At 36.7% G+C, this 27592-nt stretch overlaps 1 protein-coding gene across 1 annotated transcript in view; it reads left to right on the top strand.

The window, feature by feature from the left end:
- The window catches only part of LOC130680971 (uncharacterized), a 469230-nt gene extending 462820 nt beyond the window's left edge, over window positions 1-6410 (top strand). Inside the window, exon 3 of the mRNA XM_057492865.1 lies at window positions 6284-6410. Coding sequence (XP_057348848.1) covers window positions 6284-6381 — 98 coding nt within the window. The 3' untranslated portion in view covers window positions 6382-6410. The remainder of the gene's footprint in view (window positions 1-6283) is intronic.
- The last annotated feature ends 21182 nt before the right edge of the window (window positions 6411-27592 follow it).

Genomic DNA, 27592 nt, shown 5'->3' with positions numbered 1-27592 from the left:
GACAAGTAGTGATTCTACAGCATATTACTACGTTGATGAATGATGACTGCAATAGAATATGTGGGGGAAACGTGGGATGGGCAGGTCTAGTAAACATAATTATGCTCATGTAGTAGTAGATTAATGACACCAAAAAATGTATATATGTGTGTGTATATGTCAATACATAAATAAATAAATAAGAAAGAAAATAGTATGAGGAAACCAGTTTGAAAAAGACATATGCACGCCTTTGTTTATCACAGCACTATTTATAATAGCCAAGTTTAGTGTCCAACAGTAGATGAATAGAAAAAATAAGATATGGTACATATGCACACTACAATATAACTCAGCCATAACAGGGAAATAAATACTACCATTTCCAAAAACATGGATGGAGCTAGAGAGTATTATGCACGGTGTAACGAGCCAGGAAGAGAAAGACAAGTATCTAATGATTTCACTCATCGGGGGAGTATAACAACGAAGAAAAAACTGAAGGAGCAAACAGTAGCAGAGTGACAAAACCCAAGAATGCACTAATAGTTATAAAAGGGAAACAGACTGGGGTGGATGGGTTGGAATGTAGGGATAACAGTGGGGGAGAAAGCAGGCATTATGATTAGCATGTATAATCTGTTTTTGGCACAGGGAGGGCTGTACAACCCAGCGGAGACCAGTAGTGATTCTACAGCCTCTTACTCCTTTGATGGAGAGTGACTGCAGTGGGATATGTGGGGAAAACTAGGTGAGGTCAGAGTCTACTAAACATAATTTCTTCATGTAAATGTAGATTAATGACCCAAAAAATATACATATACATACATACATATATATATATATATGTATGTATGTACAAATAACAATATAATAAATAAGTAAATAAGCAAATAAATAAAAAAATAGAATGGAGCAAGTCAGTTTGAAAAGAGGCATCCCTTTATATCACAGCACTATTCACAATAGACAAGTTAAGTGTCCATTAGGAGATGAACAGATAAAAAAGATGTAGTACATATACACAATAGAATATTATACAGCCATAAGAAGATGGATGGAGCTAGAGAGTACTGTGTTCAGTAAAATAAGCCAGGCAGAGAAGGATGAGTATCAAATGATTTCTCTCATCTGGGGCATATAAGAACGGAGAAAAAAACAAAAAGAGCAAAACAGTAGCAGGCTCACAAAACCCAGGAATGGACTTATAGTTACCAAAGGGAAAGGGACTGGGGTGTATGGGCGGGAATGGAGAGATAAGGGGCGGGGAAGAAAGGGGGCATTATGATTAGCATGTATGATGTTGGGTGGCATGGTGATGGTTGTGGAACACAGAGAAGACTAGTAGTGTTTGAACAGCTTCATAGTACGCTGATGAACGTTGATGGCAATGCGGTATGTGGGAGGGAACTTGGTGATGGGGAGTCTAGTAAACATAGTTTGCGTTATGTATTTGTAGCTTAAAGATAACAAAATAAATAAATAAACAAACAATGCAGCAACCCGGTTTGAAAAAGACGTATGTCCTTCTATATTTATCACAGCAGTATTTAGTATAGAATAGAAATGAAAAGAACCAATGTGTCCATAATTAGACTAATGGATAAAGAAGATGTGGTACACACATGCAATGGAATATTATTAAGCCATAAGAAGAAAACAAATGCTAACATTTACAACAACATGGATGAAGCTAGAGCATATTATGCTCAGTGAGATTAGCCAGACAGAGAGAGAAATGCATCAAATGATTTCACCCTCCTGTGGAGTCTCAGAACAAAGAAAAAACTGAAGGAACAAGACAGAAGCAGAGTCACCAAACCTAAGAATGGAGTAACGGTTACCAAAGGAAAAGTGACTGTGGAGGATGGGTGGTGAGGGTGGGTAGGAGGGAAAACTGAGCATTGGAGTAGCACACATAATGTGGGCAGGGAGGGGAGTATGCAGTAGGCAGTATAACACAAAGACCAGTAGTGATTCAACAGCATATTACTGGGCTGAAGGACAGTGACTCTTATGGGGTATGTGGTGGGGACGTGATGATGGGGGGAGTCTAGTAACCAGAATGTTCCTCATGTAACTGTTTAGTGCTGACACCAAAATTAAAAGAAACACGCAGTACCTTGGATATGGTTTCTACATTCCTGATGCTGTCAAGGTGGTCAGCACACACCTCACCGAAATCATTCCCAAGACTAGGGCACCAAGCTCTAAAGTGGGAACCTGCTACAATCACCATACACACTCTGTCCCTAGGGAAGAGGTACCACTGTGATGTCATAAAATCTCCAGGCAACAGTGCTGCTCTTGCAAAGTCCACCCGCAGATGGTGGGCACTGCCCAACCATGGGAAGCTGCATCATCTTAGCAAACATTAGTGGTTCTGGCCTACATATATATATATATATATAAAAGATTTCTCTGACCTGGGGACTACAACAACAAAGAAAACACTTAAGGAGCAGAAGGGCAGCAGCCTCACAGAATCCAAGAATGGACTAACAGTAACCAAAGGGAAAGGAACTGGGGTGGGTGGGTGGGAATGGAGGGATAAGGGAAGCGGAAAGAAAGGGGGCATTTTTTAGCATGTATAATGCGGGGGTGGGGCACAGGGAAGGCTCTGCAACACAGAGAAGACTAGTAGTCATTCCACAGCATCTTACCATGCGGAGGCACAGTGAGTGCAATGGCGTACCTGGGGGGAACTTGGTCATGGGGGGAGTCTAGTATCCATAATGTTCTTCGTGGAATAGTAGATTAATCATACCAATATATACATAAAAAAGTAAAAATAGAAAATAAATTAATGAGACCAAAACGTAAATAAATACATCATTTCAAAAAATGACTGCAGCAACCCTGTTTGGAAAAGACCTATGCCCCGTATGCTTATCAAAGCACTATTCACAATAGTCAAGCTAAGTGTCCACAAGGAGATTAATAGACAAAGAAGATGTTGTACATGTACACAGTGGAATATTATTCAGCCATAAGGAGAAAACAAATCGTACCATTTCCAACAGCATGGATGGAGCTAGAGGGTATTATACTCAGTGAAGTAAGGCAGGCAGAGAAAGACAAGTATCTAATGATTTCACTCATCTGGGGAGTATAAGAACAGAGAAACACCTGAAGGAGGAAAACAGCAGCAGACTCATAGAACCCAAGAATAGACTAATAGTTACAAAAGGGAAATGGACTGGCGTGGATGGGTTGGAATGCAGGGATAATGGTTTGGGAGAAAAAAGGCATTATTATTAGCATGTGTAATGTGGGTTTGGCACGCGGACGGCTGTACAACACAGAAGAGACAACTAGCGATTCTATAGCATCTTACTACGTTGATGGACAATGACTGCAAAGGGATATGTGGGGGCAACTTGGTGATGGGGGATTCTAGTAAACATACTTTTACTCATGTAATTGTAGATCAACGATAGGAAAATAAATAAATAAATAAGCTAAAAATAAATAAATAAATAAATAAATAATGTGGCAACCCAGTTTCAAAGACATATGCACCCCTATGTTTATCACAGCACTATTCACAATAACCAAGCTAAATGTCCACCAGTAGATGAATGGATGAAGAAGAGTGGTACATATACACAGTGGAATATGACTCAGGAATAAGAAGTAAACAAATCCTACCATTTCCAACAACATGGTTGCAGCTGCCGGGTTTTATACTCAGTGAAATGAGCCAGGTGGAGAAAGACCAGTATCAAATGATTTCACTCATCTGGGGAGTATAAGAACAAAGAAAAACCTGAAGGAGCAACACAGCAGCATCCTCACAGAACCCAAGAATGGCCAAACATTTACCAAAGGGAAAGGGACTGGGGAGGATGGGAGGGAATGGAGGGATGAAGGGGAAAATGGGGCGTTACGTTTAGCACACATAATGTAGTGGGGATGGGACAGGGGAAAGGCAGTATATACAGAGAAGACAAGTAATGATTCTATAGCATCTTACTATGCTGATGGACTGTCACTGTAATGGGGTATGTGGGGGGTCTTGATAATGGGGTGTGTCTAGTAACCATAATGTTGCTCATGTAACTCTTTAGTACTGACTCAAAAATAAAAAGAAACACACAGTACCTTGGATCTGGTTTCCATTTTCCCTGATGCTGTCAAGGTGGTCAGCGCCCACCTCACCGAAATCACACCCCTGGTTAGGGCAGCAGGCTCTTAAGTGTGTACCTACACCTCTCCCCATACACATTCTGTCCTAGGACACATGCACCACTGTGATGTCATGGAATCTCCAGGCGACAGTGCTGCTCTTGCAAAGCCCACCCCAGTGTGGCACTGCCCATCTTCGGCAGGCTTCATCATTTAGCAGACATCAGTGGTTCCGGCCTACATTATCAAATAATTTCCAAAGGGAAAGGGACTGGTTAGGATGGCTGGGAAGGGAGGGAAAAGAGGGAAAATAGGGCATTACAATTAGCACACATAATGTAGTGTGGAGTGGACTGGTGAAAGGCAGTATATACAAGTAATGATTCTACAGTTTCTTAGTATACTCATGGACAGTGACTGTAATGGGGTATGTGGGGGGAACTTGATAATAGGGGTAGTCTAGTACCCATAATGTTCAAGTAATTGTACATTGACGATATCAAAATTAAAAATAAGGAAAGAAAATAAGTAATAAAAAAAAGAGTAAGATAAGGATCTTACTTTTTGGCAAATAGAGAGTCTAGGGCATCTTACTACACTGATGGACAGTGACTGCAGTAGGTAAGAGGGGGACCCGACAACATGGGTGAATGTAGTAACCACATTGTTTGTTCATGTGAAAACGTCATAAGCATGTGTATTAATAACACCTTAATGAATCAAAAAAAGAATCCTACCTGTTAACATCCTGGATGTTCAAATGCAATCTTATCTTTAAGATGGGATGCTTCTTGCCTTTTACTATGTTGTTTGTGACTGGGATTACTTGACATATTAATCGCCCAGGTTATATATTACTTGATTAGAGGCTGAAGGTGGAAAAGCAGCATCTGGGCAAAGTAAAAGATAAACTAGGCCTTTTTGCAGGCTAAAGTAAATTTTAGAATAGCCTCATTTAATTGACACAATGCAGACTTGGGCCATGCTGAGGTATTTTCTTACCTGGGTAATGTTCGAACATTCCAGGCCATGCTAATCCTGGCTTTTTAGTTTTAACTAATCTTCACGGAAGAATGCTTATACTCCTAGATTGGTATTTTACTTGAGAGAATTATTGTGACTGGCTTTGCTGAATTGTTTAATTCGGAGCTTTGGTAGGGGTCTTTTTCCAGAGGCCCTCACCTTACTCTGACTACACACAACCACGGTCCCTTTCTCAGAATCCCTGTGGCAGACTACGAACCGAAATGACGGTAAGATATGAATTTCTAAATACAAGAAAATGCACTGTCAGTTCCCATACCAAGTAAAGAAACTTCATTCCCAAATAAAAAATACGGGAGGTACCTCACGAAAATTTTTTAATTATGAAGGCGCTGCCTCCAGGCGGCCCCTCGCCCACCGCCGCGCCCCAGGTCACACTTGAACCTAAGCTCCCCCGCTCTCACCCTCGAGGCCCCCGCCGAGAAAATCCATATACGGCAAACCGCACACCGGCCTCCACGTCTACGCGGCACAGCGCGACCCCTCCACCTGCGTCCCCGGACCGGGCGGTGGGAGCAGTTCGGCATCAAGGCCCTGGGCCAGGCCGAAGCGAGGCGCGGGGTGTAGAGCAGCCACCCTCACCACCCGACCGGACGGAAGAGCAGCGGCTCCAGCGAGCCCTTCCCCAAATGCTACGGAGAACTTCAGCCACTCGCACGTCTACCCCGGGACACCTGCTCCGCTCCCTCCCTTCACGGGCTGCTCCTCCGGCGGAGTGCGTCGACTCCCGCACCCCGGCCGGAACCCGGGAGCCCACAACTCGCGTCGGCCGCTTCCCGACTCCGCAGGCCATGCGCTGCCCACCGAGCCACTCGCAGGAGCGCCCACTCCTCCAGCTCCCCCGCGCCCTTAGGCGGATTCAGGGGTTACCGCGCCCCGTCCGGGTCCCGACGCGCCCAGCGGCCACGTATCTTCCGGCCCACAGAGCCATCGCTGTCGCCTTCACCTTGGAAAAGGGCCCGCTCTCGACCCTCCACAGCAGGTCTGTCGCTGCGGGAGCCGCTTTACGGCTGAGCTCTCTGAAGTCCGGCCGGGCCAGACGCTCAAGTCCGAGCTGATCGCCGCCCTCAGGCCTCAGCGAGAGAGCGGAGGAGGGGCGAGGCGACGATCCGACGACGGCGAGTGATATCGGTACCGCCCCCGCATGCGAGCCGGAGGATGCCCCAGCTGAGCATGGCGCGGGTGCGTCCGCATCTGCTGCGTGGACTGGACGGTGCGGGCCGCTCCTGACCGGAACGAAGCACGGACGGAACGGCAGAAGCTCCTTTCCCGGCGGAGCTCGCGACACTACTGACGTGGATAAGGCAGCGGCGACGCCTGGAGCTACTTCGCAGCCGCCGGACTGAAGCCATCTATGCCCAATGGCTGCCCGCCATCGACTGACGGCTCTCCCGGCCAATCGGCGCGAGTCTGCCGGGCGCAGCCCCGCCCCTGACTGTCCGCCACAGTTAGACGATTGAAAATAGAAGGAAAAAAATTAAATCTATATTCTGTCTCTATGTATTTATCTCGTAGATATTTCATATGAAGAAATTATACCATATATGACCTTCTCTGCCTGCTTCTTTTACTTATGATGTTTTCAATGTTTATCCATGTTGTGGGATGTATCAATACTTCAGTCCGTTTTATGACAACAATATTTCACGCTATGGATATAACATCTTTGTGGTGTATACATTCATCAGCTGATGCGGTTGTTTTCACTTCTTGGCTGTTATAAATAATGCTTCTATGAACACACTGTACACATTTTTCTATAAGTGTTTTCAAATCTAGGTAGTAATGGAATTTCTGGTTCATATGGTATGCTATGTCTAACTTTCTGAGTAACTGCCCAATTGTTTTCCAAAGGCGCTCTCCCATTTTACATTCCCACCAGAAATGTATGAGGGTTCTGAATTCTCCATATCCTTATCAACAATTATTTTTTCTGTTCCTGATGTTTTTCTAAACTATCTTAACTGTCTTTGTGGGCATTAAGTGGTAGCTTCTTTGCCCTTTAACTTTTCTTGTGTCCCTTGTAAACAATACAGAGCTGAAGTTTGGTTTTGTTCCCTTGTCTAACAACCTTTTTCTTTATGTTATGCATTTATTTAATTTCTTGTACTCATTACCAACTTAACTGGATTTATTTTTAATCACATAATTTTGTGCTTATTATGTCATATTATTTGAAAAAAATTCTTTTCTTTCAGATTAATATTCTTTTTCTTTTTCCTCATTCCACTTTTCTCCATGTTTCAGTTTGAATGTTCTATTCAGTATATTTTTTAAGAGGTCACCATAGATATTTTTATTTTTTATTTTTTCAATTTTTTATTTTGGTATGATTAATGTACAATTACATGAGCAACATTATGGTTACTAGACCCCCCATCATCAAATCCCCACCACGTACCCCAATAAGAGTCACTGTTTTTCAGCCCAGTAATATGCTGTCAAATCACTACTTGTCTTCTGTGAGGTATCCTGCCCTCCCCGTGCTCCCAACCCTGGCCATATTATGTATGCTATTGTATTGCCCCTTTTCCTCCCTTTTCACTCCCTTCGCACCCATGTTCCCGAGCCCCTTGCCCTTTGGTAACTGCTATAGTCCATTCTTGGGTTCTATGAGACTACTGCTGTCCTGTTCCTTCAGTTTTTCCTTTCTTCTCATACTCCACAGATGAGTGAAATCACATCATACTTGTCGTTCTCAGCCTGGCTTATTTCACTGAGCATAATACCCTCCAGCTCCTTTCAGTATAATAGATATATTAACATGTATTCTCAACAATATATCAGGTTATCATGATGCTTTAACTTCCTTCACAAAAGCAAAGCGTTCTTAAACTTTGATCATTCTCTTCCCCATTTATATGCTATTATTTTCTCGTATTCTTGCTGTAACCGTATCTTAAATCCCACCCATGAGGCATTGTTGTTCCATGTAGTTGCTCAAAGCATTTACCACATAGTCAACATTGTCTTTGTTCATTCCATCTTGCATTTCTATAATTTTTTAAAAATTTTTAGTTAAGGTATTATTGATATGCACTCTTCTGAAGGTTTCACATGAAGAAACAATGTGATTACTACATTCACCCACATTGTCGGGACGCCCCCTTACCTACTGCAGTCACTGTCCATCGGTGTAGTAAGATGCCACCAATTCACTGTTTGCCTCCTCAGCTGCACAGACACTTCCTATCTCTTTTTCTCTCTCTTTTTCTTCTGGTAACCCCCAAAATGCAAATGTAGTTCCATTTGGGTTGGTCACACAGTTCTATTAATATTCTTTCATTCCTGGAGATCCTTTTATCTCTCTCTGCCTCAGTTTCTCTGTATTCCTGCTTAAGTAACCTCAGTGACCATCATTTTAAAATAATTTTTTAAATGCGTTTTTAATTCAAATGGATTTTAAAGATAACAGAAGAATAATCTGGAAAATACTACAGTGATCAACCCCTACAGGTGTTCACAATTTCTTAAACAAAGATCACAAAAACAAGTTTTGTTTTTTGGAAATAAGGGATTACCATTAAATAAAAATTAATTTGATTGTTTGGATTGCTCTATTCCTTTCTGCTAGACCTTTCCCATATTATGATATATTTCCATTATGCTAAAAAATAAAAAGTGTGTGTCAAAGCAAAACAGCAGTAAATAAATACAAAAAAACGTTTAGCATGTGAAAAGCAGGAAAAAACCTAGGCAATCTTTGTGCATAATGTCTACATGTCATGTACTTAAGGAAATTTATTGAAAACTTATTAACACATAGTTTTTATGTATGTAAAAGTAAATTTACACATGAAAGTGCTTCTTCTTGAGCATTCACTTTTATCACTTCCTCCCTTCTAATTTCAAGATTAATAAGGGAAATCATCCCAACAAAATGCCTTTAGTTAAGTGAGCCAGAATTTAAATACTGCCCTGATTCTTTCAGTTGTAAACTCATACAAGTACCACATGAGTAAAGTACTATTCCTGACTTTGAGGAGCTCACAGTACCGTGGAATTAACTGATAATAATGACATACAGTCTTTTAACATTTTCTTTATCTATATGAGAAACCATAGCATATTTTCACTTATCTCTAGAATACAATTCAGTTTACAGGTGTAATACTGAAATAGCCCTGTTCAAAAGGTCAGTTTAATGTTGTAAACTAAGTATGGTTACTAGAAGTTCTCATTGCTAGGTAGATTTTGATGTTTAATGCATACGTTGTACAATACATAAATTTATATTTATATGACAGATACTTGAAATTGAAAATTTCACTGATACATAATGTAGAACAGGGTCTTGCAATTGGTAATTGGAATATTTGTCCTTCCAATTTTTCATAAAGGGATATACAGTATGGGTTCCTCTTACTGAAATAATAAAAACATCTAAAATGTCTGTTTACTAGTTCACATATTTTAAAGGTTTTGTGAATTTATATTATTTTCTATTCACTCTTTCTTATCTCCTAAAATGGCTATTTTCCTGGCCTTCCATCTTCTGCATCTGTATTGCAATTAATGCACTTTCTATGCTGAAAATATCGATCTTTTATCTTCAATTGAAATTGACAAACAGATGCTTAAGAAAAACAAAAATAAGGATAGTTTCTATTAGGACCAGGAAACTATTTAAAGCCTCTTGGTCTGCGTTGACACTTTATTAGCTAGGTATTACCCCTGACTTCCTCACCCCCCAAAATAATTCAGTTTACACACACACAAACACACAGCTCATTTGTAGTTTTCAGTGTTGTAGTTTTATTCCTTGTAACACATTGGTTATAAACACATCCGTTATTCCTAGTAACACAAAGTGATCCTCTAGACTTTTCTTCTTTAATTTTCTCCTTTGGGTTTAGATCCTTTCGTTGATTTTTCTTTATTCTTTAAAAATTCCAGATATGTTAAAACTCTTGTGAAATCTTCTGACCTATTTCTCATATTTAAAGTTCCATCTTAGAGTGCAGAGAGAACTAAAGGCAGAATTCTTATAATTCATGTTTATCTTGGGAGAATCCAGAATTATGCTGCAAAATGGAAAATGAAAATTTTTGATTAAAAGAATTTTAAGACAGTAGGAAAATTCACAAGTGGAAAATTAAATTTAGAGCAGTTGAATACTCCAGTAGAACTATATGTTAGCTGACCATGGGGGTGTGGTGTGGGTGTGGAAGAGAACTAAAAGAAAAACGATAACTTTAGAGAGATGTGGCCATTCTTTAACTGTAAATAAAGGGTGACTGATAAAGAATCTCAGAACTGTAAAGAGACTAAAAAGTCATCTTGTCCTAGCTTCTTATCTTAAGAGGAGAGACTGAGGTAAAAAGGCAGATTCTTGCCCAAAATCACACAATTAATAATTGCTAAGAATAAAGTCTCCAAAATCTTACTCTAGTGATCACGTTCCTCTTGTAGTATGTGTGTATAGGGGGCTCATAACTGCATATTCCAACAACCATCAGGCCCTGTCTCTGCCTTTCTACATTTGAAGCTATTAACAAGAAAAGAAATCACGTTAAAATGTTTTCAAAACCAATAAAATACTCATAATTTGAACAAATTGGCCAAAGTGCCTAAATTATGTCAGTTAGATTATCATTTTAAGTTATCTAACAAAATCCAGTTTGCCTTTTTCAAACTCCTAGCGTGAACAAAGCCTAATTGCCTACTGTTTCAGACTATCATTTCTTCCTATAAATTTCATAAAAAGCAATATGGAAAAGATTGTAAGTTATAATTGAGAAAGTTTTATATATAATGTATATATAAAAATACACATGCAAGCAAGAATATACACACACACACATATATATACAAGAATTAATTAACATACTTGTTCATATTGGCTTACTAAAGAAACAATTTATTCTCATTAGATTAGATTGCATAACCTTTTTTAAGTAGTGAGTTTTTAATTAAATAGACTTTCTTTATTTCACTTGGTGTCATCAAAAATTTAAAGTACTCCTTTGAACTACTGTTTCCCTTAAAAATTCTGTAATGACTGTAGTTAATCAAATAATTTATACTTAAAAAGAAATAATACTTTTCTTTGATCTAAAATAATTTTTAAAAGGTTTTTAAATGTTTTAAGTTATTTCGTGGAATTTATATGATCTAGGCAAATACAGTCATATCTGTTTTAATTTAGTGCACAATAAAATATATTGAGTTTTAAAATTATAATACCAAATATAGTTGCAAGATATTATAGATGAACCCTAAAGTGAATTGCATTGCTTCAAAATGCAAAATGGAATTCACTTGCATAAATATTTTTATGCACTATATACTGACATCACCATTTTTATCACGTCTCGGTATTTTTATTTGTCTACTTTAATTTATTCCATTAAAATTTGATAAATTCAAGTTGTTTATGAAAAAAGGTTAAAGTTGTCTTGGATAGTATTTAAAATATCTATACACACATGCACACACGTGTGCGCACACACACACACACACACATCCGTGTGCACAAGATTCTCCCATAAAGAACACTTAAAATCCTTCTATACTGTTTGGTGCTTTACTACTTATGTTATATTGCATTTTCATTTCTTTTCTTCTCGGTACCCTATATCCGGCTTAAGAAAGCAGTTTTTTTTAACTTGCATAATTCCATGCTAGCAAAATTTGTTAACTTGAATTTCATTTTAAGATTGTATATTCTGATACATGTTTTTGTTTGTTGTCTTAACTAGTGAAAAAAGTCATAGATTTTAAATCTAGAGGTTTAAATGGTTTCCAGGGAAAGACAGCAGCAACAAGTTTTCTGTCTGTGAGTGTACTCCTTTTTTGTTACATTCTCTGGTGCAAGAATGAATGAAGTTTGTGGTGTCTGTGTTGGTTGTGTGTGTTTTATTAAATATGTTCATGTATTTACCAAATTAACTGCATTAATATCTATATAACAAGCATGATTATTATTCAGTATTTTCTTGTATTTAAATGTGCACTGAGTTAATGGATTGATACAGAAAGCTCCCAAACTCAGATTGTTTCGACATATAAAAATCAACAGTGATAAACTTTTAATCTAGAGTGTGGTAATATTTTAGTTTTATAACTCTAGGATGTGAGATAAAAAAGGAGTCAAATTCCACAAATAGGTGGTTTCTTACAGGAATTTTGGTGTGAACATATCTAAATTTCAACAAGTATTTCTCTGAGGAAAATTTTAGTAGCAACTTCTCATTTAGAGGACAAAGGTATTCTTAATTTGTGTTAATTTATCTAAACCCTTTAAATCAATAGTCTTTTATAAGTTAATTAATTTTTGCTTTCTTTTAAAAATCTCACAGAATCGCTTGAAATACATACGTTTATGTATTGCCTCAATATACAATTTTGCCCAACATTGAGGGTTTATAGATCATCAGAAATTCATCCATTAATCTCATATTAAAATCACTAAATTAGAAAATTCATATATATTACCATAAATGGATATAGAATAAATTTATGAGCTTTGCATTTTTGTAGAGTAAGTCAATAGTACTTTGTAGAAGTCCCTGCCTTACTGCTCATACACATACATATAATAATTTTGAGAGAAGCCATTCATGACATACATCTGCCTCCTAAAATAGCATGTTGATAGAAAGTAAGTTTAGTTGTTGTAAATGATATATTATTAGATTTTACAGGAATGTGTTTAGCATTGTTATTTTTAGTCAATTACAAATCATCTGATGAGATGACCTAATAACTATTTAACAAAAATTGTTTTATCGTAACTACATAAGGAAAGGATTATATGCTAATATTTATATATTAAAAAGTACATGAACGATATTGAGAAGTTACATCAATTATCAGGAAACAAACCTGGGGCATGTATATTATCAAATCTTCTAAAGTATAATAATTAATTTTAAAATGTGATACTTACATTTTGGTATATTCTGAGACTACTAAACTAAAATCAGCAGTTGTCAATAGGAAATTGTTGGTCAAATACAGTTACTTGTTTGGATAGCACTTGAACAGTTAATTTCAAAGTATTTAATTGTAAATTACGATTTCTTGTTATACTTTGTTGGTTAAAACATAGTTTCAAATTGATAATGACAGTTTTTAGGGAAAATAAATAATGCTCCCATTATATATGTTTCTCATACATTATACATATTATATATATAATATATTCTCATATATTATATATAGTTCTCATATATTAACAATTTAATAAGTTATTTTATTTTGAAAGACATTTTTCTTATAATAGAGAATATAAACAAAAAGCCATATGAAATTATTTGGACACATCAAATTTCATCATGTCAAAAAGAAATAAAAATATTTGCAGACTTAAACATTAGGGTTACTACTTTTATTTTCCTAATATTTTGTCTAATATAGTAATTTTTGAATTCTAAGTAGGACTAGAAGCTGCTACTGTTTCATCATTTTCTTATTTTTCTACCAAAATGTTATTTCATATGGTACATGCTTCAAACTTTCAGATGCCCAGGGAAATTCAGTCTGTTTATATAAAACTACCTAAGATTTATCTAAGATACATGCAACTCTCTATAGTTGGCACATTGCCTTAGTGCAAATACATGTTATTTTCATTGTTCATGTACAGGAGTTATGAAGCTTAATAAAAAAAAGGAAATTTAGATAACAGTGTGTCTGGGTATGGAGAGGGAAACCTGACATTTTACAATACAAATATTTTATTTTTAAATCTTTTATGTTTGATTTAAAATTGTCAGGACAAAAATTAATGAGACAATAAAAGTCATAGAGCAAAACTGTAAATTTACTTCATAATTTTAAAACAAATTTTGCACTCATATTTTATGTAAGAGATAAAAATACTTTTGATTTTGTTTTATTTTTTAATGTAATATCCCCACTTCAATCTAAGCAAATTATATAGGCTGAATTTTTATAGTCAAGAATAATAAACCAAAAATATTTAAAATTTTATTTTCCTCCAATTTTTTCTCAAGTATTTATTCACTAGTTTCAAAAATATATTCTTTATGGCTGTTTATAGAAAACAGTTACATTGTTTTAATTATGACAATATTATATATCTATTACCAGGTAAGTATTCAGTTTTTATCTCTTTGATATAATTTAACACAGAACCAGTTTTAAAAGGAGACAATTGTTATCTCACATTCACCTTTCAAAAGTAAAGAAATAAACGCAGTTCATCTTCTTAGAAAAAATGATCAATTATATTATCAGACTTGCCAGAAATTAACATAAGCATATGTAATATAAAGCACACACATTGCTAAAGCATGCCTTACCGCAACAAGAATTTTACAGTTTAGCTTAGAAACATTAATAAGAGATTCAGGATGTTGCAGTAGTGTCCATGGAGAGCATTTGGTTGTTTAAATGACTACTTCAGATTATTTTTCCAACTTTCATCCTTGAATTCTAAATAGCCTGTATTCATCCCACCTTATTCTACATAAAGGCATAATTTTCCATGAATGGAAAAAAATTAGGTTTTTTTATTTTAAAAATAAAAGGAATATTTTATATTTAAAATGTTGAATTTTGTGAACTAGTAAACTTTCCAACTTTTCTACTAGACTCTTCTTGAATATAAAGATGGAATTATTTTTAAAATGAGCTTCCCATTATGTATTTTTTATTTCACCTTCTTCAAATTCATACTTTCATTCACTCATTATTATCCGTTCATTTCACAATTCCCTTTGAGCTACATCTCCATGGGAGCACCATGCTAAACTAAACAGGTAAAAGAGTGAATAAAATACAACCTCAGCCTGCAAGATTCCAGCATTTTATTGGGAAGCAAAACAAACAAGGCAACTCTGTGAAGAATATAAAGGTAGTATAAAGTAACATTCTGTCAACATCCATGATGTTTGAATTCAAGACCAAAAGTGTTTTATTGTATAAGTTGGAATAAACTTTTTAAAAGCACTATTAAAAAATCAAAGAAAGGTAGCCGGATGAAGTAACAGGGATGTGACTTTTGGTCAGAATCTTCTTATTTTTATTTTTAGACTAGATTATATGCTGTGTAAAGCTAGAAGCCTCAGAAAACTTGCTAATAATAACAAAATTATATTTTGATATTGGGTATTTATATAGCTAGTGTATTTAAGCTGGAACACCCCAAAATATGGTAAATTTATTAAGGTTATGATAACATATTTGACAGACACATGTAATAAAGATACTGCACCTCAATGATGTAAGAAAGGACAATTCATTTAATTTTTAAAATCCAATACGTACTGCCCTCCTCTCATTTTCCCACAGATATGTGGGGAAAATGACTAATAGTGAATGAGTAAATAATAATGATAATGATGATTAAATATCCTGAAATATTAGAGAAAAAACGGTATTCAAGAGGCAGCATCTAATCCGGGAAATTAAACTTTTAAGTAGTACTCCTGTTCTTACCACTCTGTAAGTTAAATTCAAATATTTCTAAATAAAAGTGATAAATCTAGCCACTTGCTTGAATGATGTTATGGAGTGAGAGCAGCTGATTGAATGAATACAAACTTCATTTGTATGTCTTGACATCACTTGCTCTGGGCAGTTATGAAATTTCTGAACCTTAGAAAAATAAGAGATTATATGCACTTTGTCCTTTATTTTTATTTTAAATGTTTTCAATTAAGGAACATTATGTGCACATATACAGGTACTATCCTGTTATCTTTACATTTCAACTTGGGAGGTCTTTCCTCTCTTGTAGATGTCCATCAGCAGTGGTTTAAAGGACATGTACAAAGAGACGAAAGTAATGTCGCAATTAGAATTGTAAGAACTGGGATTAAGTAAATGAAAATGGTGGACATTGTGAATGTGCTCTGTATTTTAAGACAAAATGTTTGGAAAAGAGAATTAACTAGTGATGTTCTTTTCCCTGGCTGAGATTTCTGGACCAGATGTAAGGCTCAGGGGTTAAGAGTAGAATTTCTTGAAACAGGTTGCCCAAGGTTTAAACCTAGACTAAGGCACTAACTAGAAATATGACTTTGGAAGCACTTTTTAACCTCTCTAGTCCTCAGTCTTCTCACCTATAGGAAATGTGTAATAATAATAGCTACTTTAAGATTGTTGTGAAGATTATAAATGGGTACATGTTAAGGATGTAGAATGGTTCCTGACACATAGTACTACATAAGTGTATGCTATTATTGAAATTCATATTAACCTTAGCTTGATTTTTGAGGCTGTGATAAAATGGGAAAAATGAAATTTTATTATTTTCTTTTTCTAATATATAGAAAGACCACCTTTATATTAACCTATAATCTGTGGTATAGATTATAATAAAGAAGGTAAGCCTAGGTCATGCCATTGTTCCTTATCTCTTTCCTATGTAAAAAAGCCACATTTTAATAACATTCACCACAATATTTTTAAAAATCTATTTAAAATAGTAAAAAAGTGCTTCCCATAGTAAATACCCAATTCATTGAAAACAGTATGCCAGATATTGTTGTTTCTCAAACAACTAGGACATATTTGCTAAGAAATCATTAACCCCTATCTATGTGTGTGCGCATATTAAAATATTTATAAGTTTTCCCTTTATCAAATATATCTCCTTGTATATATGAGCAAGAAATGTGCAACTATTAATTTATAACACAAACTAATTTAAAAATTAAATATAAAACTGCCCATTTGCTGTAAAAAGAGAGATTTGAATAACCTGGGAAAATGAGAGATCATATTTTACAAAAACTGGAACTTGAGCTGAGTCTTGAAAATTAGGTGGGATTTTGACAGCTAATGGGGAAGAAAGAGAAACCCTGGAAGCATGGAGAAAATAAAGCAAGCCCGGAATGAGCATGGCAGACCATGAAAATGCAGAAAGATGAGGAATCCTGCAGACTTCAGTAATAAGTGTATCTTGATGGCCAGTAGAAAAGATAATTGTTATACTATAAATCTAGAATTGTATGAGATTTGAACAGTAGTGAAAATAGTATTTGAGGAAGTTTAGTTCTCCTTTAGTTCTCAAGATGGATTGGAGGTGAATGATAAGAGAGTCAAAAAAGCATCAGTAATGAGGTTATATCTACACTTCCCAATGCAATAACACTGGGAAATTTGGTGGGATTATCTAGTAGTTCATTAAAGGAAGAAGAAAGGTGCTTAACAAAAGATGACAAAAACATTGATGGAATGTTATCAAAGACGTGATTTTTCAAGACTTGAGGGAAATAAGTAGAACTGTGGCTCAGGGCCTTTGAATTGTCCACTCTGTGTCATAACATCCAAAGGAAGAGAGTGCCCAAGGTACAAACAAGCCCACATAAAACAGAATGGTAAAGAGGAATTAAATAGCAAGTCGGCAGACCAAAGAAGAAAAGTTGTCACTTGTTTTGTATGGATCGGTGAATATGTAATAAAGTTAGCAATTAAAGTATTGCTGGCAATACTTAGGAAAGTTGTTTTTATAGAATGAGGGGCATAAATACAAAGTTTCATGTCCAAATGAAAATATGACAACTTTACCAGAGCCATGCCTCCTGGGCCATCCGCTGGTAGTTCTGTTGCTATGTGATAAATATCGACCAATCTAAACTAAACGATGCGGGGGTACATGTGTTATGAATGTTGATTTACATTAGAATAACCTTAGGATTATTAACAAACAAAACAAACACATTTTTTTTAAAAACCCTGATTCCCGTTACCCACCCTAGCATAATTGCATTAGAATATCTGTGGTAGAAGTAGGCCTCTTTGCTCTTTAAGGAAAACTCCACAAGTGATTCTAATCCACAGTGTAGGACACGAACCATTGAAATATTTATTTATTTCATCCTTTACAGTCTCCACTCAGGTATATTTGTTTCTTAAGAGTAGATGAATTGATGAGGAACAAAATAGAATTATTCTCCAGGTCACTGTTATATTGAAGTTATGAAACAATAACACTCGGATATTTCAAAACTATCTGGTTTAATAATCTTCCCACAAAAATTTGACCTTGAGGATTCCGTTTTCCACTGTGCTCACATTCATGGAAAAATTAATCTTTCATCAACAGTGTATTCGGAAAAAATTGCGGAAAACATGTACAATGGCTAAGCAAAACATTGTTACGGAAATTGTTCGAGGGAAAAGTAATTATTTTGCTTTTCAGTATTATGTCATAATTCAATAGAATGTTGGTCACTTGCACCATAGTTTTACTTTGACAGCAGCAGACCAAGGTGTTCTACTATATACTAGATGAGAAGTGCTAATAATTTTTAACTATTTCCATAGGGTCTTGTTTTTCTACTGCAACTTAAAAATAACAGGTAGAAAAATGACAGGGTTGTAACTGTTGGTGACTTCTGTACTGATAGTAATTGATAGAAACTCTGGTACTGATACCATGGGAACAGGTTTCCCAAGATTTCATAGTTCATATAGTAATAAAATAAGGCATTACCTGTTTATGTGTTAATAGAATAGCATGTAATTTCATGTGAACATCAAACTTATTTTTGTATAGTCCACAAATAGAAAAAATGTTTTGTCTTCATTTTTAGGTAGCAAAATTATATTTTAAATGTGTATAAAGTAATGATTATAATAAAAATATACAAGGATATATGTATATATATATTTTTTGTAGATAATTATTTTTTATTGAAGGGTAGTTGACGCACAGTATTACATTAGTTTCAGGTGTACAACACAGTGATTCAACATTTATATACAGGATAATTCTAGGTACCAGCTATCACCACACCAAGCTGTTACAATATTTTGACTATATTCCTTATGCTATACATTACATCCCGGTTACTTATTTATTTTATAATTGGAAGTGTGCACTTTTTTGTGTGTGTGAGGGCATATCTCATATTTATTGATCAAATGGTTGTTGACAACAATAAAATTCTGTATAGGGGAGTCAATGCTCAATGCACAATCATTAATCCACCCCAAGCCTAATTTTTGTCAGTCTCCAATTTTCTGAAGCATAATGAACAAGTTCTTACATGGAGTACAAATTCTTACCTCGTGAATATGTTACATGGTGAACAGTACAAGGGCAGTCATCACAGAAACTTACGGTTTTGCTCATGCATTATGAACTATAAACAGTCAGTTCAAATATGAATACTCATTTGGTTTTTATACTTGATTTATATGTGGATACCACATTTCTCTCTATATTATTATTATCTTTAATAAAATGCTGAAGTGGTAGGTAGATACAAGATAAAGGTAGAAAACATAGTTTAGTGTTGTACGAGAGCAAATGTAGATGATCAGGTGTGTGCCTGTAGACTATGTGTTAATCCAAGTTAGATAAGGGCAATAAAACATCCACGTATGCAGAAGATTTCTCTGAGAACAGGGGGGTAAGGTTCTAAGCCTCACCTCTGTTGATCCCCAATTTCTCACCTGATGGCCCCCCTGCGACTGTGCCTGTCTTAGGTTGTTCCTCCCTTGAGGAATCTTACCCGTCTCTGGCTAACCAGTCATCTTCCGGGGGGGCCACACAGAGAAATGAAAAGTTAGTAAGTGACAGAGAAGCCTTGTTGTTTGAAAAGGTTAGCTTTTTGCTTCTTTGCATATTTAAGCCCTTTGGCTTCTATGCCCAGCATTTGTCTTGAGGTATCTTTACCACTTGGAAGAATTATGATACTCGGTCAATTTGATATGAGGCACGAATTCTACTTGAGGGTTGTAATTAGGAAGGAAGAAGAAAAGCTATAGAAGTAGCAGGCGGAAGAAAACATGGGAAGATTGATTATTTTTTTGACATATCTTCTGGTAGAGTAACTTCAGCATTAATAGGTTTTAAACTACTAATTAAATTGCGCACACACATTAACATAATAGGAGTATAGTTACATAACCAAAGCATACCTGTAATTACCAGCCATCTCCAGTGAAACCAAGAAAACCAGTTAGGCACCTTAGGCATTTGTGAAAACTTATCTATGATATGGTGGATATTGTCCAACTGAACTTGAACAGTCTGAGAGAAATCAGACAAATTAAAACAACCCATTCCTGTAGTTGTGAGATTTTGGAGCACTACGATTTGCACTTCTCCAAATTCTTGCTTGAGTTCCAACAGTATAGATCCAGCCAAATTTGTTGTTTTATTATATGCACAGCCAGCTTAGATATCTCCTTCTTCATTCCCATGGCAAGTCCAGGAACTGGTGGGATGAGTGCATCTACACCTGTAGCAGTGCGTGGATCTTTGTTGGGGTTTTTTGATGATCATCTTCTGGCATGAGTCTTCCAGAGAGTGCTGATGTTGGAAGTTCTCTTTCATATCGTATCTTAGTTCATTTTTGGGGTAGCCCAATTAGGCTTTGATCTTCTGTATAAATGCAAACACACCCTTTGCCTACACTTTTATATGCCCTTTATACCCTTGTGTAGAACTCATTGGAGGTCACCACACAGGAACTGCCCTTTTGTTTTGTTTTGTTTTGTTTTGGTATCACTAATCTACACTTACATGACGAATATTATGTTTACTAGGCTCTCCCCTATACCAGGTCCCCTCTATAAACCCCTTTACAGTCACTGTCCATCAGCATAGCAAAATGTTGTAGAATCACTACTTGCCTTCTCTGTGTTGTGCAGCCCTCCCTTTTCTCCCACCCCCCATGCATGCTAATCTTAATAAACCCCGTCTTTTTCCCCCCCCTTATCCCTCCCTACCCACCCATCCTCCCCAGTCCCTTTCCCTTTGGTACCTGTTAGTCCATTCTTGAGTTCTGTGATTCTGCCGCTGTTTTGTCCCTTCAGTTTTTACTTTGTTCTTATACTCCACAGATGAGTGAAATCATTTGGTATTTCTCTTTCTCCGCTTGGCTTCTTTCTGTGAGCATAATACCCTCCAGCTCCACCCATGTTGCTGCAAATGGTAGGAATTGCCCTATTCTTATGGCTTAGTAGTATTCCATTCTGTATATATACCACATCTTCTTTATCCATTCATCTATCGATGGACATTTAGGTTGCTTCCAATTTTTGGCTATTGTAAATAGTGCTGCGATAAAAATAGGGGTGCATTGGTCTTTCTCAAACTTGATTGCTGCATTCTTAGGGTAAATTCCTAGGAGTGGGATTCCTGGGTCAAATGGTAAGTCTGTTTTGAACATTTTGATGTACCTCCATACTGCTATCCACAATGGTTGAACTAATTTACATTCCCACCAGAAGTGTAGTAGTGTTCCCCTTTCTCCACAGCTTCGCCAACATTTGTTGTTGTTTGTCTTTTGGATGGCAGCCATCCTTACTGGTGTGACGTGATACCTCATTGTAGTTTTAATTTGCATTTCTCTGATAATTAGCGATGTGGAGCTTCTTTTCATGTGTCTTTTGGCCATCTGTACTTCTTTTTTGGAGAACTGTCTGTTCAGTTCCTCTAACCATTTTTTAATTGGGATATTTGTTTTTTGTTTGTTGAGGCATGTGAGCTCTTTATATATTCTGGACGTCAAGCCTTTATCGGGTCTGTCATTATCAAATATATTCTCCCATATTGTAGGGTTCCTTTTTGTTCTATTGATGGTGTCTTTTGCTGTACAGAAGCTTTTCAGCTTAATATAGTCCCACTTGTTCATTTCTGCTGTTGTTTTCCTTGCCCAGGGAGATATGTTCAAGAAGAGGTCACTCATGTTTATGTCTAAGAGGTTTTTGCCTATGATTTCTTCCAAGAGTTTAATGGTTTCGTGACTTACATTCAGGTCTTTGATCCATTTTGAATTTACTTTTGTGTATGGGTTAGACAGTGGTCCAGTTTCATTCTCCTACATGTAGCTGTCCAGTTTTGCCAGCACCACCTGTTGAAGAGACTGTCATTTCCCCGTTGTATGTCCATTTCTCCTTTATCAAATATTAATTAACCATATAGGTCTGGGTTAATGTCTGGAATGTCTAGTCTGTTCCATTGGTCTGTGGCTCTGTTCTTGTGCCAATACCAAATTGTCTTGATTACTAAGGTTTTATAGTAGAGTTTGAAGTTGGGGAGTGAGACCCCCCCTACTTTATTCTTCTTTCTCAGGATTGCTTTGGCTATTGGGCGTCTTTGGTGTTTCCATATGAATTTCTGAATTACTTGTTCCAGTTCATTGAAAAATGTTGCTGGTAGTTTCATAGGGATTGAATCAAATCTGTATATTGCTTTGGGCAGGATGGCCATTTTGACGATATTAATTCTTCCTAGCCACGAGCATTGCATAAGTTTCCATCTGTTAGTGTCTCCTTTAATTTCTCTTAAGAGTGACTGGTCGTTTTCAGAGTATAAGTCTTTCACTTCTTTGGTTAGGTTTATTCCTAGGTATTTTTTTTTTTGATGCAATTGTGAATGGAGTTGTTTTCTTGATTTCTCTTTCTGTTGGTTCATTGTTAGAGTATAGGAAAGCCACAGATTTCTGTGTGTTGATTTTGTATCCTGCAACTTTGCTGTATTCCGGTATCAGTTCTAGTAGTTTTGGGGTGGAGTCTTTAGGGTTTTTTATGTACAGTATCATATCATCTGCAAATAGTGACAGTTTAACTTCTTCTTTACCAATCTGGATTCCTTGTGTTTCTTTGTTTTGTCTGATTGCCGTGGCTAGGACCACCAGTACTATGTTAAATAACAGTGGGGAGAGTGGGCATCCCTGTATAATTTCCGATCTGAGAGAAAATGCTTTCAGCTTCTCGCTTTTCAATATAATGCTGGCTGTGGGTTTATCATAGATGGCCTTTATCATGTTGTTGTACTTGCCCTCTATTCCCATTTTTCTGAGAGTTTTTATCATGAATGGATGTTGAATTTGTCAAATGCTTTTTCAGCATCTATGGAGATGATCATGTGGTTTTTGTCTTTCTTTTTGTTGATGTGGTGAATGATGTTGATGGAATTTCGAATGTTGTACCATCCTTGCATCCCTGGGATGAATCCCACTTGTTCATGGTGTATGATCCTTTTGATGTATTTTTGAATTCAGTTTGCTAATATTTTGTCGAGTATTTTTGCATCTACGTTCATCAGGGATATTGGTCTGTAGTTTTCTTTTTTGGTGGGTTATTGGCCTGGTTTTGGTATTAGGGTGATGTTAGCTTTATAAAATGAGTTTGGGAGTATCCCCTCCTCTTCTTTTTTTTGGAAAACTTTAAGGAGAATGGGTATTATGTCTTCGTGTATGTCTGATAAAATTCCGAGGTGAATCCATCTGGCCTGGGGGTTTTGTTCTATGGTAGTTTTTTAAATTACTGCTTCAATTTCGTTGTTGGTAATTGGTCTGTTTAGATTTTCTGCTTCTTTCTGGGTCAGTCTTGGAAGGTTGTATTTTTCTAGGAAGTTTTCCATTTATCCTAGGTTTCCCAGCTTGTTAGCTTATAGGTTTTCTTAGTGTTCTCTAATAATTATTTGTATTTCTGTGGTTCCATCGTGATTTTCCTTTCTCATTTCTGATACTGTTGATTTGTGTTGACACTCTTTTCCTCTTAATAAGTCTGGCTAGAGGCTTATCTATTTTGTTTATTTTCTCGAAGAACCAGCTCTTGGTTTCATTGATTTCTGCTATTGTTTTATTCTTCTCAATTTTATTTGTTTATTCTCTGATCTTTATTATGTCTCTCCTTCTGCTGACCTTAGGCCTCATTTGTTCTTCCTTTTCCAATTTTGATAATTGTGACATTAGACCATTCATTTTGGATTGTTATTCCTTTTTTAAATATGCCTGGATTGCTATATACTTTCCTCTTAAGACTGCTTTTGCTGTGTCCCACAGTATTTGGGGCTTTGTGTTGTTCTTGTCATTTGTTTCCATATATTGCTGGATCTCCATTTTGATTTGGTCATTGATCCATTGATTATTTAGGAGTGTGTTGTTAAGCCTTCATGTGTTTGTGAGCCGTTTTGCTTTCTTTGTACAGTTTATTTCTAGTTTTATGCCTTTGTGTTCTGGAAAGTTGGTTGGTAGGATTTCAATCTTTTGGAATTTACTGAGGCTCTTTTTGTGGCCTAGTATGTGGTCTATTCTGGAGAATGTTCCATGTGCACTTGAGAAGAATGTGTATCCTGTTGCTTTTGGATGTAGACTTCTGTAGATGTCTATTAGTTCCCTCTGTTCTAGTGTGTTGTTCAGTGCCTCTGTGTCCTTACTTATTTTCTGTGTGGTGGATCTGTCCTTTGGAGTGAGTGGTGTGTTGAAGTCTCCTAGTGTGAATGCATTGCATTCAATTTCCACCTTTAGTTCTGTTAGTATTTGTTTCAGGTATGTTGGTGCTCCTGTATTGGGTGCATATATATTTATAATGGTTATATCCTCTTGTTGGACTGAGCCCTTTATCATTATGTAATGTCCTTCTTTGTCTTTTGTTACTTTCTTTATTTTGATGTCTGTATTTTCTGATACCAGAATTGCAACACCTGCTTTTTTCTCTCTGTAGTTTGCATGAAATATCTTTTTCTGTCCCTTGACATTAAGTCTGTTCATGTCTTTGTGTTTGAGGTGAGTCTCTTGAAGGCAGCATATGGATGGATCTTCCTTTATTATCCATTCTATTACTCTGTGTCTTTTGAATGGTTCATTCAGTCTATTTACATTTATGGTGATTATTGAAAGGTATGCACTTATTGCCATTGCAGGGTTTAAGTTTGTGGTTACCAAAGGTTCAGAGTTAGCTTCTTTACTATCTTACCATCTAACTTAACTCGCTTGTTGAGCTATTATAAACGCGGTCTGATGGTTGTTTATTTCTCTCCCTTCTTATTCCTCCTCCTCCCTTCTTCATATGTTGGGTGTTTTTTTCTGTGCTCTTTTTAGGAGTGCTCCCATCTAGAGCAGTCCCTGTAGGATGCCCTGTAGAGGTGGTTTGTTAGAGGCAAATTCCCTCAACTTTTGCTTGATTGGGAATTGTTTAATCCCTCCTTCATATTTAAATGATATTCGTGCTGGATACAGTAGTGTTGGTTCGAGGCCCTTCTGTTTCATTGCATTAAGTATATCATGCCATTCTCTTCTGGCCTGTAGGGTTTCTGTTGAGAAGTCTGATGATAACCTGATGGGTTTTCCTTTGTAGGTAACCTTTTTTTTCTCTCTGGCTGCCTTTAATACTTTGTCCTTGTCTTCGATCTTTGCCATTTTAATTATCATGTGTCTTGGTGTTGCCCTCCTTGGATCCCTTGATATGGGAATTCTGTGTACCTCTGTGGTCTGAGAGGCCATTTCTTCCCCTAGTTTGTGGAAGTTTTCGGCAATTGTTTCTTCAAAGACACTTTCTATCCCTTTTTCACTCTCTTCTTCTTCTGGTACCCCTATAATGCAGATATTGTTCCGTTTCAACTGGTCACTCAGCACTCTTAGAATTCTTTCATTCCTGGAGAGCCTTTTATCTCTCTCTGCATCAGCTTCTCTGCATTCCTGTTCTCTGTTTTCTAGTTCATTAATGGTCTCTTGCGTCTCGTCAATTCTGCTTTGAAGTCCTTCCAGAGCTTGTTTTATTTCTGTATTCTCCTTCCTTAGTTCTTGCATATTTCTCTGCAAGTCCGTCAGCATGGTTCTGAGTTTTGCTTTGAATTCTTTTTCAGGAAGACTGGTTAAATCTATCTCCCCAGGTTCCTTCTCAGGGGAAGATGTAGCAGATGCCAAAGCTGTTTGGGTTAGTCTTATCTGGATCATATTTTTTTGCCTTTTCATGTTGACAGGTGCTATTGACTGTCAGCTGGGAGGGCCAAACTGTTCACTTGCTACCGGCCTTTCTTTACTGGGACAACTGTGACCCCTCGTGGCTTGTGTTGGGTAATTGCATTTAGACTGGGTCTTTGTGTCTTGCCCGGCCGATATGGAGGAATCTCCCTTTCTGTGTGCGTGGTCTGCCTTAGGCTGCTTCTCTGCTTTCGCAGCACCCAGCGGGGTAAAGTACTTGGGGGCTGTTTGGCTGTTTACCTCCGTGAGGGGTCTCAGAGCTGTTGCCCAGGGTGTTAGTGCGCCTGGTTTTCCCTGTAATTTCCAGCCACTGGGCTGTGACCTGTATTGTTTCCATCCAGCTGTTACGTCCCTGTCCCTTTAAGACTTTCAAAAAGCACTCACTTTTCTTTGTCACAGGTGCATCAGCTTCAGAACCTGCTCAGAGGTCTTGCTGCCTTGTTTCCCTAGTTTCCAGCCCTCCACGCATGCTCTGTGTCTGCCCCCTGGTGTGGGTGGCTGGGGCTGGGTGTTTAGCCGTCCTGAGCTCCCTCTCCCACCCGCTGGGATCTGGGGGGAGGCGTGCTCGGGTCCCGCCGGGCCGGGGGTTGTATCTTACGCCCTTCACCAGGCACTGGGCTCTCGCACATGTGGATGTAGTCTGGCTGTTGTCCTGTGTCTTCTGGTCTCTCTTTTAGGATTAGTTGTATTTGTTGTATTTTCAAAAATATATATGTTTTTGGGAGGAGATTCCCACTGTCCTACTCACGCCACCATGTTGTCTCTGCCTCAGAATATACAATTTTAAAATGAAATTCAAGTTAACAAATTTTGTTAGCATGGAATTATGCAAGTTAAAAAAAACTGCTTTCTTAAGCCTGATATAGGGTACCCAGAAGAAAAGAAGTGCAAATGCAATATAATATAAGTAGTAAAGCACCAAACAGTTTGGAAGGATTTTAAGTGTTCTTTAAGGGAGATTCCTGGGCGTGCAGGTGTGTGTATGTGTGTGCGTGTGTGCATGGGTGTGTGTAGATATTTCAAATACTCTCCAAGTTTTTATATAAGAGCAAAACATTAACCTTTTATCATAAAGAACATGAATTTATCAAACTTTAATGAAATAAATTAAAGTAGACAAATAAAAATAAGGAGACGTAAAAATAGTTGATGTCAGTACATACTGTATAAAAATATTTATGAAAGTTAATTACATTTTGCATTTTGAAGCAATGCAATTCACTATAGGGTTCACCTACAATATCTTGCAACTATATTTGGTATTATGATTTTAAAACTCAAAATATTTTATTGTGCATTAAATTAAAACAGATATGAGTGGATTTGCCTAGATCATATAAATTAAATGAAATAACTTAAACAATTTAAAAGCCTTTTTTGATGAAAGAAAAGTATTATTTATCTTTAAGTATAAATTATTTGATTAACTACAGACATTACAGAATTTTTAAGAGAGACAGTAGTTCAAAGGAGTACTTTAAATTTTTGATGACACCAAGTGAAATAAAGAAAATCTATTTAATTAAAATCTCACTACTTAAGAAAGGTTATGCAATCTAATCTAATGAGAATAAACTTTCTTTAGTAAGCCAATATGAACAAGAATGTTAATTACTTCTTGTATATATATATATGTGTGTGTGTATATTCTTGCATGCATGTGTATTTTTATATATACATTATATATAAAACTTTCTCAATTATAACTTACAATCTTTTCCATATTGCTTTTTATGAAATTTATAGGAAGAAATGATAGTCTGAAACAGTAGGCAATTAGGCTTTGTTCACGCTAGGAG

Source organism: Manis pentadactyla, chromosome 15 (assembly GCF_030020395.1).
Source record: "Manis pentadactyla isolate mManPen7 chromosome 15, mManPen7.hap1, whole genome shotgun sequence".
NCBI classification, from domain to species: domain Eukaryota; kingdom Metazoa; phylum Chordata; class Mammalia; order Pholidota; family Manidae; genus Manis; species Manis pentadactyla.
This window is presented reverse-complemented; position numbering and strand designations above follow the sequence as displayed.